The sequence below is a fragment of the Bombus terrestris genome, chromosome 8 (genome assembly GCF_910591885.1).
Source record: "Bombus terrestris chromosome 8, iyBomTerr1.2, whole genome shotgun sequence".
NCBI lineage: Eukaryota > Metazoa > Arthropoda > Insecta > Hymenoptera > Apidae > Bombus > Bombus terrestris.
In genome coordinates, this window is record NC_063276.1 from 7,731,181 (window position 1) to 7,748,013 (window position 16,833).

Sequence of the window (16,833 nt, forward strand, 5' to 3'; positions counted from 1 at the left end):
AGTCTAATTCATTTAGACTACAGGATGTACAAGAAATCACTTAGAATACTATTTCGAGATATTTGAGATTTATCGTTAGATAGTTGAAACTATCCTTCATTTATATAGCTGGCTATATAATCAAGCTGATATCGTATAAATTTCATTTTTAATATTAGAATAGAGTAAGAAGGAAGAAGTTTTACACACATTGAAAGACATTATGTTGTAGTTGTGTTGTGACACGTGAAGTAATTATATATGCAATATTTTATTGAAAGTTTTAATTGGATATAAATAAAATAGATATAGGAGCTTGTTCATATCTATTGGATAGAAAAGAAATATGAAAAAATTTATAATTTAAATGCAAAATTTTAATTTTACGTAAGTAAATTCTTTGCTTTCTGTAAATTAGCTATCTATAGATATTGTTCAATTCAATTGAATTTAGAATAAGGAAAAATAAAAGAAACTTTCGATTAAATGTTAAATTAAATTCGAAGGATGAACAAATTTTTTTTACTAAATTTATTATCAAATTTTAAAATATTCTATTCAATATTACGTAATATTACAGAAATTATTCTTTTACTTTTCCAGTCATTCGATAGTTAATCTTCCTTTTTTCATGCAAGTTTTCCCATTTACTATACATGATTTCAAAGTTCTATAACAAATTTAAATAATCTTTCCAATAATCCACATAATTACGCGTTATTATCTACACTGTTAAGATTGAACACAACGATTAAAATTAATCGCGTGTCACATATCAAGCTGCCATTTCAATAAAATAGTTCCAGCTAATATTGCTAACGAAACGTCACGGTAAATTGCTCTAACATTTGCTTCGGTAAATGTTATCGTGTCTCACGATCTCGCGTTTCTGCAACACAGTCGATGCTAAACGCTACGATTTCATACTGATAAATCGTTGTAACATGAAAACATACCTACGATTTAGGTCAGTGATAGAAATGCATTTAGTAATGTAGATCGACTTCATAATACGAAATTTTATTCATTGCCAGGTTAATGGAAAAGAAATCGTATAAAATGGGACTTCTTTTCTGTTACTGAGATTTCCACTTGGAGTTTCTGCAATTTAGAACGAAACGCTACATATAGACGTTGAGAGACAGCTCAGACGGATGTATTTAGTGGTAACTTGAAAATTATAAATACGCCAAGTTGATGGGTCACATTTAGGACTTAGATGTGCATGTGTAAATCTAGCGTGGTCAATATTAAGACTGTTCAATATTAGGTAAATATTCACAAAATTTCATTTTATTATCGAAAACGGTCTACACAGAAGTACGCAATTTCCCCAACACTATTTATATTTAATAAAGTGCGAAGGACCGAGACTTTCTTCTCAAGTAACCCAGACTTAACCGAAACTCATTTCTGATTAGCTTAAAATTACTACGAAAATGCGAAATAATTTTTCGATAAACCTTTTTTGATGATAAGTCTTTAATAGACTTTTATACTACTCAGGATGATGACCATGACAACATATTAAAAGTTATGAAAATCAGAAGTGATTCCCTTTTTGTGAATATTTACTCAATATCGTTTGTTATTTATTTTAATTAGGAAAAAAGAAACGAGGGTGAAAAATGTTGTATTACCATATCTCATTTATTATCATTTATCATAGCTACAACAGTAATTACGTAAGCTCCTTTCTACAAAAGAATATTAGATTTTCTAATGAAAGTATTATGAGGGAAAGAACAATACCAATAAAAAGCATCTCAAAAATTAGATAAACTTGATTTATGTCGATCCTTTTGAAAGGACTCCTTTCTATATTGTTTCTGCGATAGTTCATCCAGCGATCTTTTAAGATATCTATTAGGCCAACTTCGTGTAATTTTATTATTCTGAAAACCATAATTCGATTAAGAAAAGTAAGAAAAATAGCACGAAAATGTGTCCCCTTTCAAACCATTCAACTTTGACCCGCGATATTTATCACTTGTATACGTATATTGCAACACTTATCACGAAACTTTTTGAATTTTGAAATCGAAAACTGTTATCGTGATTATAATAGTGGAATTTGAAACGAGTTTGTATAGAAATTACATGACATTTATTGGGAACCTGCACTTTGTAAAAAACTAGTATAGAAAATTAGTATTAGCAATGTAATGCAATTTAAAGATTTTGCGGTCTTGATAAATATTCGGAATTATTAATATAGTGAATTGACTGTTCATAAACTTTGGTGATTTTTACCAAGCATTTGTTTTCCATAAATATCTTGTAATTTCTACATATGTACAGTTTTAAATTCGTTTGACGTTTTATCAATACAGTCACCACGTTGTCGTGTCTTATTACAATGTTACAGTTAATAAATTTCTAGCATTGTTCGATTACTTTCGTGAGTCACTGTATAATATATTTTCATTTTCTAAATTTCGATATTCAAAATTAAACAATTTTTTAGAGCTAATTATTTAATTTGTCAGAAGTATATTTACGATGTGTCGATGGAACGTTTGTACGGAAAACGTTTTGGTACACCAAATCCAATCCAAGTTTGAAAATAATTTTTTCCCACTGGTACGATCGGACAGAAATCTTTGCTTCTTGAATATGCTTTGTTTTCGTTCTCCAAAGTGGCGATTAATTTTTTGCCAGAACAAACTTCCTTGTATATGAAACTTAAATTTTTCTCAAAGAAGATACGTTCCGATAATTTGTAATTGTCGTACATTGGCAAATGAATGGCATTCTGAAAGTACATTATCGAGTCAACATTAAATAACTGTATAGGGGACGAACTGTTGAAATTCATGTTTTTGAAAACCACCTCTTTTTTCCTTTTTATTTCTTATTTAAAATACTTTTGGAAAATACAGATAAAATCATTGAACAAACAGCATAACGAAATAAAAAAATTGGATTTATACAGAGTATTGTAGGAATTTGAAGTCTGCCCTAATACCTTTACGAATTCGTAGATTATAGATCCTTCGAAAATTAGAACGTTGTATTTCGATTGCTTCAACAACGTGTCAAAATCGACAAACGGTGGTGTCATAGACCGATTTGTCATTCGATAAATAAGATTAGAGCTGAAAATCAGCAGCATCAACCAAGCGAATAAAAATTTCGATGTGGATAATATCTTGCTCTGATCACAAAAACCTCGCGGAAGATATCCTGAAAATATTAAACACAACGAAATTCTTCTGAAAATAAATCTCGTGTTTTTAGCTATTTCATAGAATAATCGATTTACAATATTGAAGAATAAATTTAGAATAATTCTACTTTTATAATTGAACTCCAGTAAGTTTTATTTCATTTAGAAATAGTGCGATAAATAGCTAGTATAGTAGCTAAAATAATAGAATTTATAGAAATTAATAAACTTTTGGAATTGTCAAATTAAGAGAATAATAATAGAATAAGAAATAATGAAACCTTGACAGCACATTATGGAATATGTGTAAAAGATATGGTCGGCGAAATTGAAGTATCCACTCCTTGACTTTGATTGTTTATTTCTTTTGCGATTTTTGCGTGATCCATATTGAAAAATGTAACCAGCGACAGCAAATATCAGGATTAGAAAAATGTGAGTGCACAGAGTTTCGCGTGTAAACATGCTCAACAGCCACCTGTTGTCGTATTCGTATTTTGGCTTTATATGCAATCGGTACCTGTTTAACGTGTGTCAGTCAAATAAGTCATAATAAATTATTTAACAAATGTTACCAAACTAACGTGACTAACGTAAATAATAAACATGATAAATTTAATCTTGAATTGGTATCACTGCATCATAGATGACCACATATTTACGTTGTCTATATAGCATTACAACTTTAAGTATGCATTAATGATGTAAAAAATTGTAATTGATCTTTATTTCTTTTTTTAAAGTCAAATTATTTAAAGAAATATCCATTCAGAGATTAATAGAATTTTTTTAAAGTTAAATAATTTAAAGAAATATCTATTCAGAGGCTAATAGAATCGTTTAATGTAATTGTTAAAAATGACAACGTGAGTTCGCGCTCACCATCCATATGCAGATGCGCTAGTTACAATAAATAGTAACTAGAAGATAGTTCCAAATATAATCGACAGGTTTAAGATATTCTTTTGTTTTTATCCCTAGCCCATGTAAGAAAGTACAATAAAGTTTTTCGGCTTAGAACGGTGTGATAGATTTATCCACAGAATAAAATAATAACTATTGTGATTCTACCTCTAAATACAGAAATAACAACAATAATTTTTAATAATAAAAATAATTTTCAACTAAAAATTTATTTAAAAAGAGATTTCCTACTTGGTATTCCAAACGGGTACAGTATAGTCGAATAGATTCGTGCGGAGAGCATAATATCCTGTTCGCAAAATCACTTGCGTTTCATTTCGATCGAGCAACCCCATTACACCGTTGTAACTTCCGTTTTCCAAGCGTTCTCCGAAGTGATGTTCTCCGTATTTCACTGGTATCAACCTAATCCAATAACTCGATGCTTTTTACCTTAAATGCTCGTTTTAATATTTAAAAAATTTATATTATCAATTTAAACACCAAATTATCCAGCACTCGTACAAAATGCTATAGTTAGGATATACTTGATACAAGATAATATAGATAATCATCAAATATACAAGAGTAATTAATTTTTCTAGCAATATTATATTAACTTCTTATGGTTTGTGTTTCGATAATTAAAATGTTTAAAAATTTCCTATTAATTCTTATTTGTGGAAATTCCCGAATAATGTTGTAGATGTACAACCTTGAGAAAGTAGGATAGAATGGAATATTCAATTTTGCATTTTGTTAATAGAGAATCGGATGTTTTAATTGAACCTTAGATTATAAGAAAATAAGACTTTTTGTTAATTTAATTTAGTAGAGAGATTTTCTAGAAGTATTGAAATATTTCCTTAACCATAGGATAAAGTAAAATGGAACGCCCGCTTAAAGCCATGACAAAAGGTATAAAATTTGTATTTTTGTAAAAATTGCAAATGTAAGTTCTATAAGTATAATTAAATATGACATAATATTACAAACAACATTTAGTGCAGATAAACACTTTTAACTTAGTATAAGCATTACAATAGGTGTTCCGTTTTACTCTATATTAGTGAGTTCTATTTTGTTCTGCATGAAATAATTTAAGAAACATATAATACTTATATTTCAGTGTGAAATAAAAATATCGAGAAAATATCGGAAAACCTGAACATGCTTAAATAAAAATCCGATGACACTAATAAACTTTCTTGTTATGATTTGATTAATTTTGTAAGTCACTAAATATTCTGATTAAAACAATGAATAGTTGAATTTTTAATTTAAACACAATCTCAAATTACTTTTTCTATGTCTACTAGTTTTTAGAAATTGTTAACAAAACTTCTGAAATCTTCCTTCTTAACGTAAAAAATAATTTATACGTGATATGAAAAACGTACGTGAAATTGAGATGATATGCGAGCAGGTTCCATATATCGCCACAGATTCCAGTCACCTTCGTGTCGTTCTCATAAAACATAACTAAATCCTGTTCCTAAAGTATAACGATGAAGTATTCTTTGAGTCTCGCGGAACAACGCCTCGAATTTACGGGCAATTCATATGCTTATAAGGGATCTGTTTAAAACCTCGTAGTAAGAAGCTCTCAGAACTTTTCCACTGATATCTTTCATATGTAAATCTTGCCTCGTGGAAATCGTTTGTCTTCGGAAATCGCGGAATCTTGAATCATTGTACAGTTGAACGAAATCTTGTTGGTTCTTGTCCCAAATTATACTTTTCTCCATTTGACATTTTACACGGCAATAACGAAGGATTATTATGAACAGGGTTACAAGCATCTTTGATGTGTTTGCTTTTGCAACGCACATCGTGAATATCCATTAACCCGTTAGTTTCCGGTATGTACTGCGATTGTCCATCAGCGAAATATTACTGTTATAACGTAGAAGGGGGACCTTTCTACATTATGATCTTTTTACTAAGATAACGCGTCGAGAAGATACACGTTAAAAAATAATGCTTTTACGAATATTGATTGATTTTGATTTTTATCTCTGAAATTTGCAATAATGGTCGTAATTCAGGTCGAATCACCTGCAATTGTGTCACTGTAATTTCTTTTTGAATTCTTTTAAATATGTGGTCTTTTTTTAGATACAATAAAATACTTCGAAATTACTAATTTATCGATCTATGCTATAAAGTAATAGAAAATAATCTGAAAAATCATTATTTGCTATTTATTTTATTTAGAGAATTTTTTGTAAAGTATTTGCGAATTGTGTAATTATTTCTGACAATTAAGTACGTTAATAATGCTCATTTTAGTAAATAATATAAGTCATTTATTTTTTCACGCAAAAGACTTATATTAAGTTAAGAGAAAAGAATTGAAATTGTTTAGGAAGAGGAAGTCAATAAATACAATACGTACATATTTTAACATTTATTCAGGGAACATGTTGCTGCGGATTGAAAATAGATCGGGATCGAGGTGTGACAAGAGGGAAAAATGAAGTGATATCGCTTTCATACAAAAAACATGGATCGTATATATGTATACCGTACTTGATCGTGTGTATGTGTATATATATAGATATATATACATATATAAAGATCAAAGATTAAATATATAAAGATCTTACATTTATGATCCTTCTTCAAAACGATTGATATAAATTAACTTAAATCTAACGGATAACGAGCCCTCGATGCGGACGTCAGGATTACCATACAATTAATAATAATAATTAATAATAATACAAAGACCGATTCGTAGGCTCGTCATCTCTGAAAAAGAGTTCCGTTTTAACATAATACCTTATTAAATCGTTACTCTAATCATCTCGTTTAAATCGATTTTAAACATTTGACAGCTTTATCTCGGCTGACAAAACATCCCCCTTTGACTCTCCTCTCCTAATAGAAAATTATAAAAAGTATAATACAATCTTGTTTAAACACTCTCACTCTAGACTTCCATAACCTACAATTCGCTTGCTTACGATTCTAACTGTATAATTCACGCTATATCGCAACGAGTCAGGCGTTAATTCGTTTTATTATTATTCGAGTTTCACTAGAGACTAGTTTCGAACCGTTTATGAATACAGTTTGTAACGCCTGCTCCATATAATCGTAGATTCTACGCTCTATACATGAATAATATGATCCTGTATAATTTACATGTTAATAATGTTGACAACTTTTCAATAATTTCTTGGAAATTTCTGAGCTTTTGTAAGTTCTTACTATCAGTGCAATCATCAATATATTTGTCTTGAGTATCGTTTAACTGAATAGACTCTATAAAGAATATTAAATTCTGGCAGTAGTTAAGAGCACACGATCTTGCTTGGTTTTTTACGTAAAACGAGCGAACGATTTAAGATACAAGATTTTATGAAATGATGAAAAGAGTATGAAAAACATTTTGCTCTATATAATAAAGATGCGCGATTGGTTGATTGAGCATAATAATTGTTCACGTTCAGATATGATTCAAAATTGCTTTTCGTTCTTAAATGAATCATCACTGATAGTTTACGAATTTTCACAGATAAAGTTACTTTTTTAAAAATCTATTAAACGCACAATGAGATTGTGCTTTTCGCGTAATCGACTTACTGCTACAACGTACAGCCAATAATTGATTATTGTGCCATTTCTGGAGATAGATTTTCAGAATCGTATTAGATGGTGAATACCATCTGGCAGACACGCGATATTATATTTATATTACAATCTAGTAACAATAGATCAGTCGAGAAATTCACGGTTTCGCGTATGCAAAAATATAAATAAAATAGTATAAAAAGTCTCACAGAACTTGCTTAACTTGCGAAATTTTGTCGCATGAATAGTATCACTAACATTGTGACTATAATATAACGGAATATTAGATCTCGTACACTTATATAAAATTAATGGCATAAGATGTTATTAGTAAATATGTTTGATTACGTATTAACGTGATTTTCAATACGTTGAAAATATTATAAAACTGAAGATGTAACTACGAAATAATACAAGGGAAACGCGACAATATTAAACGGTACAGCCTACATCCTATACTGCATATATTCATATTTATACGTATGTATATTCCGTTACGTTGTATGTATGTATAAAAAATTCGTTAAGGTTGTACACCATGTTTTTTTACGTGTTTATCGACAATATAAAATATGTATATTCCAATTGAAGAAATAAATACGGAAACGTGGCAGTGATTAGGTATTGAAGAGAGAGTTACCTATCCTGTTTAACGAACGTTATCCGAAGCTTCGAAAATCGAATCGTACTTGCGAAACGAACGGTATAGATATATACCTTGTGTAACGATTACCATGAGTACATACAAAAATTGTTCAAGTGAACAATCTTCGTTCGTGTTCACTTCGATACCCTGGTCTCGGTAGTGACCTTACTGGGGTCTGGTAACCTGACAACTAGTTGCGCTCCATTTTGCATTGGTCTGGTTCCATTAGGAGTGTTTATCTTGTTCATCGGCTGAGGTGCTGGAGGCAATACTTTCTTCGCTCCGCTTAATTTTGGCGAACAACACTGTTTATCATCGAAATCGTTCAAATTGATGTTTGTCGTCTGATTCGGATAAATGGGAGCCTTCATGGGCGTGCCGTGTTCATTGAAGCCGCAATTTGATCTCTGTTCGACGGAATTCGCGTTCTGAAAGCTCGGCGGCAGCATCTTGATCCCATTGCTGTGGTCGTTCAGGTTACAGAATGGTTGCTCCGTGTTCCCTTTGAAGTTCATATCCTTTGGATCGCATTTGTATATTGGCGCTGATAGCTGCGTAGAATTGGTTTTATTCGTGCTTTTATGACTGCTTCCGGAATAGCTGGTGATAGATTCGTTACAGAAATCGCTCAGGTAAGTTTGGTTTATGTACCAGTTGTGCAGGCGATGGTGAATCTCCGGGAACTGCGGTCTGCGGTTGGCCACCTCGTGCCAGCACTCTATCATTAGGCTGTAGATCATCGTCGGGCAATCCTCCGGGCATGGTAACAATTGCCGTGATCGAATCATGTCTATTACCTCTTGATTATTATACCCGTAATATGGCTGTAAATTAAACGTGCAATATTTAAGTATAATTTTTTAATTCCATAGTGTTATTATTTAACATTATTTCATTACCTGTAAGCCATAACTATAAATTTCCCATAATACGACTCCGAAACTCCATACGTCGGATTCTGTCGTAAATTTTCCGTAAAGGATTGACTCTGGTGGCATCCATCGAACGGGCAATAAACTTTTGGATTGAACTCTATAGTAGTCGCTACTATATATATCACGAGATAAACCGAAATCGGAAATCTTTACAGTTAAATTGTCTCCAACTAGGCAGTTTCTCGCGGCCAAGTCTCGATGAACATAGTGATGACTGGCTAAATATTCCATACCTAATATGATATCTTGATTTAGTAAATTGTATAGATATATGTAATAAAACTATAAATTCCAAATTGATCTAACCAGATGCGATTTGTAAAGCAATGTGTAAAAATTCTGGCTGCTCTAAAATTTTTCCGCTTCCATTGTTTAATGGAACGTCTGATCTTGGTGAATGACAAATGAGAAACTCGTGTAAATCCCCTTGGGTCATGTACTCAAACAACATACACATTGGTTCCCCTTTCAATATTACGCCCAGTAGGCAAATAATGTTTGGATGCCTTAGGTCTGTCATCAGATCAACTTCCCGTTTGAAGTCGCTTTGTGTTTTTGGGCTTGCATTCTCTTTTAACGTTTTCACTGCTACATAAATTGGCGGTTCACATTTATTGCCGGTTTGTAATTCACCCTTGTATACCTTTCCTAGAAAACGTTCAGAAAATTATAGTTTATGTAAAGTGTGTATAAAAAGGAAATATAAAATTATTCTATTTCATGCATACCGAAAGCTCCTTCTCCAAGTTCTTGCAAAAGGACAACATTATTGGTAGTAAATTGCGGTACTCTATTATTGGACGTTCGACTACTACCGCTACTTAATGTTCCTGTTCCTGGAGTTGTATTACCAGGACCAGCTAAAAGAGAACTCATTTCCATAGGTTGCGTTGTACTTCGTCTTCCGTCGTATATATTTTTATCACATTGTATACCGGTTAGCATCTTTAAATAAAAAATAAAGTATTAATTTGTATTGTTATTGTTAGTAGAGAAACTTTTCATCCAGATTCATTTAAAATATAGTTTTCAAATTAGGTAAAATTCTACCTTATTTGATGGCAAATGATTCATTTGCCTTCTAGATTTCCTGCTTCTATAGCAGCAGCAGTAACAGACTAATATGACAACAAATCCTCCTGTTAGTACAAAACCAACGACTGCATAGATCCATAAGTTTTCAACTGTGAAGAAAAAAGTTATAGTGTACTTTTATACTAATGAGTAATATGTCCTTGATTGTTTATTTAATTATCACAACTTACCACATTTAGGTATGTTACAAAATTCTTTTTGCGGCTTACTATCGACATAAACGTAACACCACGGTTGTAATTCTTTATCGCCTGGATTACGGCAGTATGAATGCTTTCCAGCTAATTCGGGATAATCGGAAATCTGGAGATTAAATTCACCATGCGACCATTGCATACATGGTCTTCCACTAATGCTTGTCTTCACAATACCACGATAAGACTTTCCGCTTCCCCAGTAACAGTAGTCATCTACAAAAAAATGAAACAACGCTTTACAATACAATAATATAGCTTTATTAATTAAGGTGCTGTTAAAGAAGTTCAATACGTACTTTCCTGTACATTGTTTCCTGAGGAAATTCCAAGACTTAAACAATCACGAGCCTCGGGGCTATCTTCCATTGGTAAATCAGAACAATCAACTAAAGGCACTTGATGACCAATCAGTGGATGTCTTTTAGCAATTGCGTATTCTTTCTTACACAAATCATTTTCTAGCATTTCACATTCTTGCCGACAGATCCTGCGTAATTTACGATTGATCTCGTTTCTACTAGATGACTGTGCTTCTCCATAGCTTTGATTTATTATCTTTTTGTTGGAAGCTTTCCCATCCTTATATGGATTGAATTCTGAGCCAGGACCTAATGTAGGACTACGTTTTCTGGGAATGCCATGAACTCCTGTAATATCATCTGCATCATCCCCATCACCTGCGTCTCTTGACAAATCACCCTGATTCGAATTCAGAAAATGAAATAAACTTGCGCTAGCTTCAGAATTTTTAAGTTTAAGAATACTGGCAGGGTCACGACATATTGGGAATGCAGAGTAACATAATGATGGTTTTGCATAACCTTCGCAATTCGATGAGACCTCACTGAAACATAAACAAAAATTTATTTTGTTCTAGTATGATGAAATTGCAAACATATACAATTCACTTACTTTGAGTATTTGATAACACCAAAAGCTTTCATTAGTTTATCATCAAGCAGTTCTTGGGTCATTGGATATGGAATATAAACAGATTGATTTCCTAAAAATTGTGCACATGTTTTCCCTACATACACCTAAAAGAATGAGTTAAGACTTTAATACAGGATTTATAACTTAATGACCAATTTAAGACTTTATGATTGCTTACGTACCTCGCATTTTCCTTCATGATTGTCTTTTCTCCCAGGAGATAACTGCATATTGACGTTTCTAAGGCCGCCGATTGTATGAACGTCGATAGTACTAGATTGAGAACTAGTTGGTTGTGGACTTGGTGATAATATACTAAATGGATTTGTCGATGCCAAATGAGAGATGTGAGGAGTTGACATTCCAGTTCCTGAGAGATCTAATCCATCTCCAGGTCCAATGCTGTTAATAATACAAAACAAAAAAGCATTTATTTCAATATATTCATTGAATAACATAGAAATTTACAGAGTAAATTTGGTAGGTTAGAAGTACAAAAACGTTTTGTTTTATTATTTCAGAAAATGATATATTTCTATCATAATGGAAGCATATACAGATTCATTTGCTGTGCAAAGTAAAAATATCAATTTGTTATTTCATTGCGTGAACATTTTATGTCATGATTTTTAGGAAGATACATGATTATTTTCTCCAAAACATAACCTTCAAGCATAAAACAAACACAACTATTAATAGATAGAATGTCCTGATTCATGAAATAAAATGTTTTAAAATAAAAATAAAATAACACAAATTTATATTTTCGGTTCTTTATTTAACGAATATCAGTTACATTCTTGTATGTTTACTGTCGTACAAAATTCGCGGCAGTTTCTATAACCTCACTGAAAAAAACAAACAATGATCACCTTGTTTCTGTAACATTTGTAACATTTTTGACACTATGTATGGCACGTACAAAAATACGAGTATTTTGTAACAATACTAGGTACAAGAGTAGCTTCATATTTATAAATTATCTTTAAAAATTTTAACAGAAAAATCTTATGTCATTTAACACCACACCCGGCGTCCATTTGTAAACTGACGCTAATCGCAGTTTTTAGGCGGTGAAATAAAGAATCACCAATTAAAAAAAAATAGTAGCTGTTTAAAATAGATACGTGATAACAATTTATGATAACATAATTTTAATACAATAACAATGATTACTTGACATTTTTTAAATTTAAAGTATTTAACTTAAAATTTCTCTTAAATATTAGAGATTTTTTTAAAAGTATATAAATGTTCCAAAATACCCTTTTTTTCTGGTATAATAGTCGATGTCATTAATTATCAAATATAAATTTAAAAACAGTATCGTTTATCATTTATTAATCTAAAATGTTATTTACTGAAAGACGTCATACTGTATAATAAATGTTACGTAAATTTAATATTTACCCTTCAATAAAATCGCCACCACCAATCATGTCCGGTGAAAATCTATCATCGTCCGATGTTTGACTAATGGCGTGGTCGGGATGCACAGGAACTGTAAAATAAATTATTATTTAAATTAAAAACATATTTTCTATGAAACGCATTAATATACTTAAAAATTTAATTTACATTTCACGGAGGTTTATAAATATTTCATATAGTTTCATATTATTCTCTAAATACTTTACAACATTTGATACGTTTATTAAACATTTTTATTCATTTATGCCACGTATATTATTTCTTTAAATAACAGTTTAAAAATTGTTCATTTTTTATTACAATGCCTAAGCTGGTCAATTATCCTCTTTTCAAAATCGTATCAGTTCAAAATTGGCCTTCGAAACAATCCACCCTCTCAAACTGCATCCTTCTCTTTTCTCCTTCATAATGGATTTGTATAATTATTCATAATATTGTTCCCTATTTCCTAAATCTTTCAAAAAATTATACCACATACAGTGACGAGTAATTCTATATTATTTATTCAACAAAAATGATTTATTTCCAAAACAGTTCGATTCTTGTATTGATTCTACAGTTAGTTTTTAATTAGAGTAACTTTATGTAATTTTATGAAACAGTTCATTATATATTTTTTATCATTAATTCTAATGGTAAAGTTGTTTAATGATAATAAAGAATAACATACTTGAAAGGTTCGAAAGCTATCTCTAAGAAACTTGAAAATCTAAAAATTGTGCAGAAAAATCGGATCTGTGCTAACATCTTTGTTTATTATCGTATGTCTTTCTATCGTGACTCAAGGTCATCTTCTTTGAACACAACCAATCCTTCTCTCTCGTGTTTACACGTCTTCTATACTCCATTTTCCTCTTCAACATTAATCCTGACCAGGAGCTTTGTTCCAGATGACGCGCGGCTATGCCTACGGGTAGGGTGGTATAGACGTCAGCCCGATAAAAATATGATACCAGCGGACCAACTGAAATCTTTCTGGTGCAATGTTCAAGGTGTTCTTCTGTCGAAAGGAGGATGGACTGCTGTTCTCTTTGTACGCCTGGCACGTCGCGTGGTCCTTTTGAAAATCTCTGGGTTCGCGCGAGCCTGCATTTGCAGCTACGGTTTATTCATCCTCCTCCGCCAATGCTCGTGCCTTTGTACCGCTATAATTCTAAAAGAGTTGGGACACGATGAAAAGGGTGTACGCTGCACTCGCTAAAAATTTCCTGCCGTCGAATTTTTCGATCTCTCTGTCTCATTTTTTGCGTTTTTTCCTTGTTCCTTTTCTCTCTTCTTTTTTTCACCCGGTATGTACGGTTGTCTGTTTTATTTTCCCCGTTGCTTTCCCTTTCTTTGTTCCTCTTTCTCCAAGGAAAAAGAGGAAAAATAACAGTAGTTTCAACCTCGTCCTTGCATTTCGAGAAAAGGGATGAACTCTGTGATTCGTAGAGAAATTAAACGCGGCGTATGGCATAGTACCGTTGTTTCGCGTTGTAATTTCCTAGCTCCAGCTGTTCTTTCGTTTCTTTCCGTTTTCGGTTCCCTGTTTTTGCGTTTATGACTATAGAACGCTTTTTAAGTTACTTTCGCGATCATTAAGTTTCGTTGCGATTAAATTGTTGATATTTTAATTGGCACAAAATTGTTGCGTGTTTCCTCTTTGTTTATCCGCATCTAACGATAACTTATTCTTTCAAATTAATACGAAACAAACGAATAACAAAGCGAAAAATAGTCCCACGCGATTATTATAAACGCCAATTTTCTTACCACATTAGAACGATCAGAAAAGTTGGTTTTCAGTGTGAGATGTTTAAAGATGGAAATTTGCATTTTCACTGTTACAATTGTAATAATAAAATAATGTTATTCCAATAATATTTAAGCACATGCTCAAGCAGAAAATTCTTCTCTTTTCTTATCTACAAGTACGATTAAATCGAACTCGTCTTCCTTTTATCGTGAAATCGATGATTTTGCTTAATGAGTAGCGTTCAAACAACGTCGCCGGAAAACTTTTCGAAATGTCCACAACAAGCTAGTGGAGAGAGGTCCTCCTGCCTCGTCGGTAGATTCAGATTTCCAATATTATTTACCTTGCACCAGCGCAGAGAACCTTGCGAACAAATATAGAGGGTGTCTCTCCCTCAGGACCGATTTACGTATAACAAACTACCAACGATTACCAAGCGAAATTACTTTTCGTACTCGGAAAGATTCTCGGTTCTGTTCATCGTTTAATGTGGCGAAATTTTGTGGTGTAATCGCTAGAATATATCGGGTTTCGACTGAAAATTGCCTCTATTCTATCGAATCGTATATATTATTTCCGCATATATAATCGAAATACTTAATAATATTTGAAATATTAATAGACGAAGTATTACATTTATTAGTTAGTTTATTATTTAATATTATATTTAAGAATTATAGGAGAATTATTTGCTTATTAAAAATGGTCGATTTTAGCTTTGGAACGTATCATAGTAATGAATTACAGATTTTTCTGCAGTGTTTTATTATTTTCTTATAAGCGATGTAAAGTGTCTTGTAGATCCATAATCTTTACGCTCTTTTCACTTTAGATGATCATCATGTCATGTAAAATAACGAGAGGATATAACGAATATTGTTTGAGAGAAGAGGCTATGTTGCTGACATTTCAACGCTCATTAAATTTTCATAAAATAGATATTAAACCATGTACTGTATTAACGACATGTTAAAATTAAAAATCATATAATTTCGATGTCGTGATTAACGTAGATATCAGGTGGTATTAAAACTTTCAAACAGGTTCATTTACATATTCATAAAATTCTCGTTCAATATTTAAATTCTGTTCATTATTTAAGAAGAGAAGACCAGAATGTTACACAATTTTATTTCAAAATGTTGCAACGAGAATATTATCGAATTATTTGAAGGTAATAATAAAATACGATATAAATGGAAAATAGACGTATTCGAATGTTCGTATTATTTAAGAAAATAAAATATTCTGAATATAAATGAGTCCACTTGAACGGATTGAAAGTACAATGGAAACATGTAAAATAAACAACAAATACACGATCAAAATAGGAAATTATTAAAATATTTCACGATTCATTGTCTAAATCAATATCACGCTGTACGTAATACATATTTTATTTCAACAGCTAAAATGCAAAAACTACAGGAAAATTGGCCAGGTATTCTCGTTCGTTTAATTGTCGTTCATTATTTGAAAAACATGCTACGCAGAACAGAATTTAATTTCGTCATTACAATGAGGTAAAAAATGTTAACAAAATATCTGTCGTTAAATTCGGTGCAGACATATTAAAATACCCAATGGTCAAATATCCTGCTAATAAAAACTCTACGTTACGTAATTCCGCTTTCAGGGAATTACGACGTAATAATTCAACTTTAAACACGACAAATAAAATACACGAAACGGATGGAAAATAGATTTATTAAAATATCCTACAATTCTCTCTGTTTAAGGAGAGGAACGCGCTGCATCCGCGTAATTCCATTCGTAATTGCGACCACCTTTTCATCGTGGAAATATTTGCGCACCGGTGGAAAACGTAATAAAGCCGAACTGGATACGAGGATGTGCATAAAAAAGATAAAAAAAAAAAAAAAAGAAAAACAGGATGAAAGTAAAACAGGGAAAAAAGTGAGGAAAAATCGAAATCGCGGGCTGCAGGTTGCTTTATGGTCGTACAGTGGGATTTTTATGTAGCTTCGCAACGGTAACAAACTGGTAGCTCCCCGCATTGATTCTGTTTTGATTTCAATTATCTTTCATTACACGGACCGCATTGTACGATTTCCGGCCGCGAATTTGATACGCGATGCAACTCGAGCTTCCGGTCGCGCTCCATTCGATTTATCACGGCTTCGATAATGCGCGGCCATCATCGCGATGTTTCGATCGCGTTTTTCGCCTTTCTTTTATTAATTTTCGCTTTTTGTTTTTCACTCTTCGAT

The 16,833-nt window shown here is 32.0% G+C and overlaps 2 protein-coding genes across 4 annotated transcripts in view; both read right to left on the bottom strand.

Moving 5' to 3' along the window:
* Nucleotides 1-1,608: 1,608 nt before the first annotated feature.
* Nucleotides 1,609-5,870, bottom strand: LOC100644929 (glutamate receptor ionotropic, kainate glr-3). Its single transcript, XM_003397254.4, has 6 exons — nucleotides 5,452-5,870; nucleotides 4,304-4,477; nucleotides 3,430-3,668; nucleotides 2,948-3,165; nucleotides 2,481-2,734; nucleotides 1,609-1,874 (listed from the first exon to the last, which is right to left on the bottom strand). Exons 1-6 carry the CDS (start codon nucleotides 5,529-5,531, stop codon nucleotides 1,661-1,663), a joined length of 1,179 nt encoding a protein of 392 aa, XP_003397302.2. The 5' UTR covers nucleotides 5,532-5,870; the 3' UTR covers nucleotides 1,609-1,660.
* Nucleotides 5,871-6,446: 576 nt separating this feature from the next.
* LOC100645050 (tyrosine-protein kinase transmembrane receptor Ror) overlaps nucleotides 6,447-16,833 on the bottom strand; it is a 347,662-nt gene continuing 337,275 nt past the window's right edge. Inside the window, exons 5-15 of one of the 3 annotated variants that reach the window (XM_012311290.3) lie at nucleotides 12,847-12,937; nucleotides 11,619-11,838; nucleotides 11,416-11,540; nucleotides 10,800-11,347; nucleotides 10,477-10,716; nucleotides 10,262-10,395; nucleotides 9,940-10,156; nucleotides 9,518-9,859; nucleotides 9,176-9,444; nucleotides 8,928-9,100; nucleotides 8,642-8,827 (exon numbers count right to left, since the gene is read on the bottom strand). In XM_012311290.3, coding sequence (XP_012166680.1) covers nucleotides 8,788-8,827; nucleotides 8,928-9,100; nucleotides 9,176-9,444; nucleotides 9,518-9,859; nucleotides 9,940-10,156; nucleotides 10,262-10,395; nucleotides 10,477-10,716; nucleotides 10,800-11,347; nucleotides 11,416-11,540; nucleotides 11,619-11,838; nucleotides 12,847-12,937 — 2,399 coding nt within the window. In that variant the 3' untranslated portion in view covers nucleotides 8,642-8,787. Of the gene's footprint in view, nucleotides 9,101-9,175; nucleotides 9,445-9,517; nucleotides 9,860-9,939; nucleotides 10,157-10,261; nucleotides 10,396-10,476; nucleotides 10,717-10,799; nucleotides 11,348-11,415; nucleotides 11,541-11,618; nucleotides 11,839-12,308; nucleotides 12,654-12,846; nucleotides 12,938-16,833 lie in introns of those variants that run through there. The other 2 variants (XM_003397255.4, XM_012311291.3) reach the window with 2 other exon arrangements.

Bases quoted from the DNA above. Each gene is read 5' to 3' on its own strand.
- LOC100644929 (XM_003397254.4), bottom strand. From the start codon at position 5,531: ATGTTTTATGAGAACGACACGAAGGTGACTGGAATCTGTGGCGATATA. The intron at 3,669-4,303 runs GTAGGAAATCTC...CACGTTAAACAG, and splicing joins GTACCCGTTTGGAATACCAA to GTACCGATTGCATATAAAGC. The intron at 1,875-2,480 runs GTAAATATACTT...TATGGTTTTCAG, and splicing joins AAACGTTCCATCGACACATC to AATAATAAAATTACACGAAG.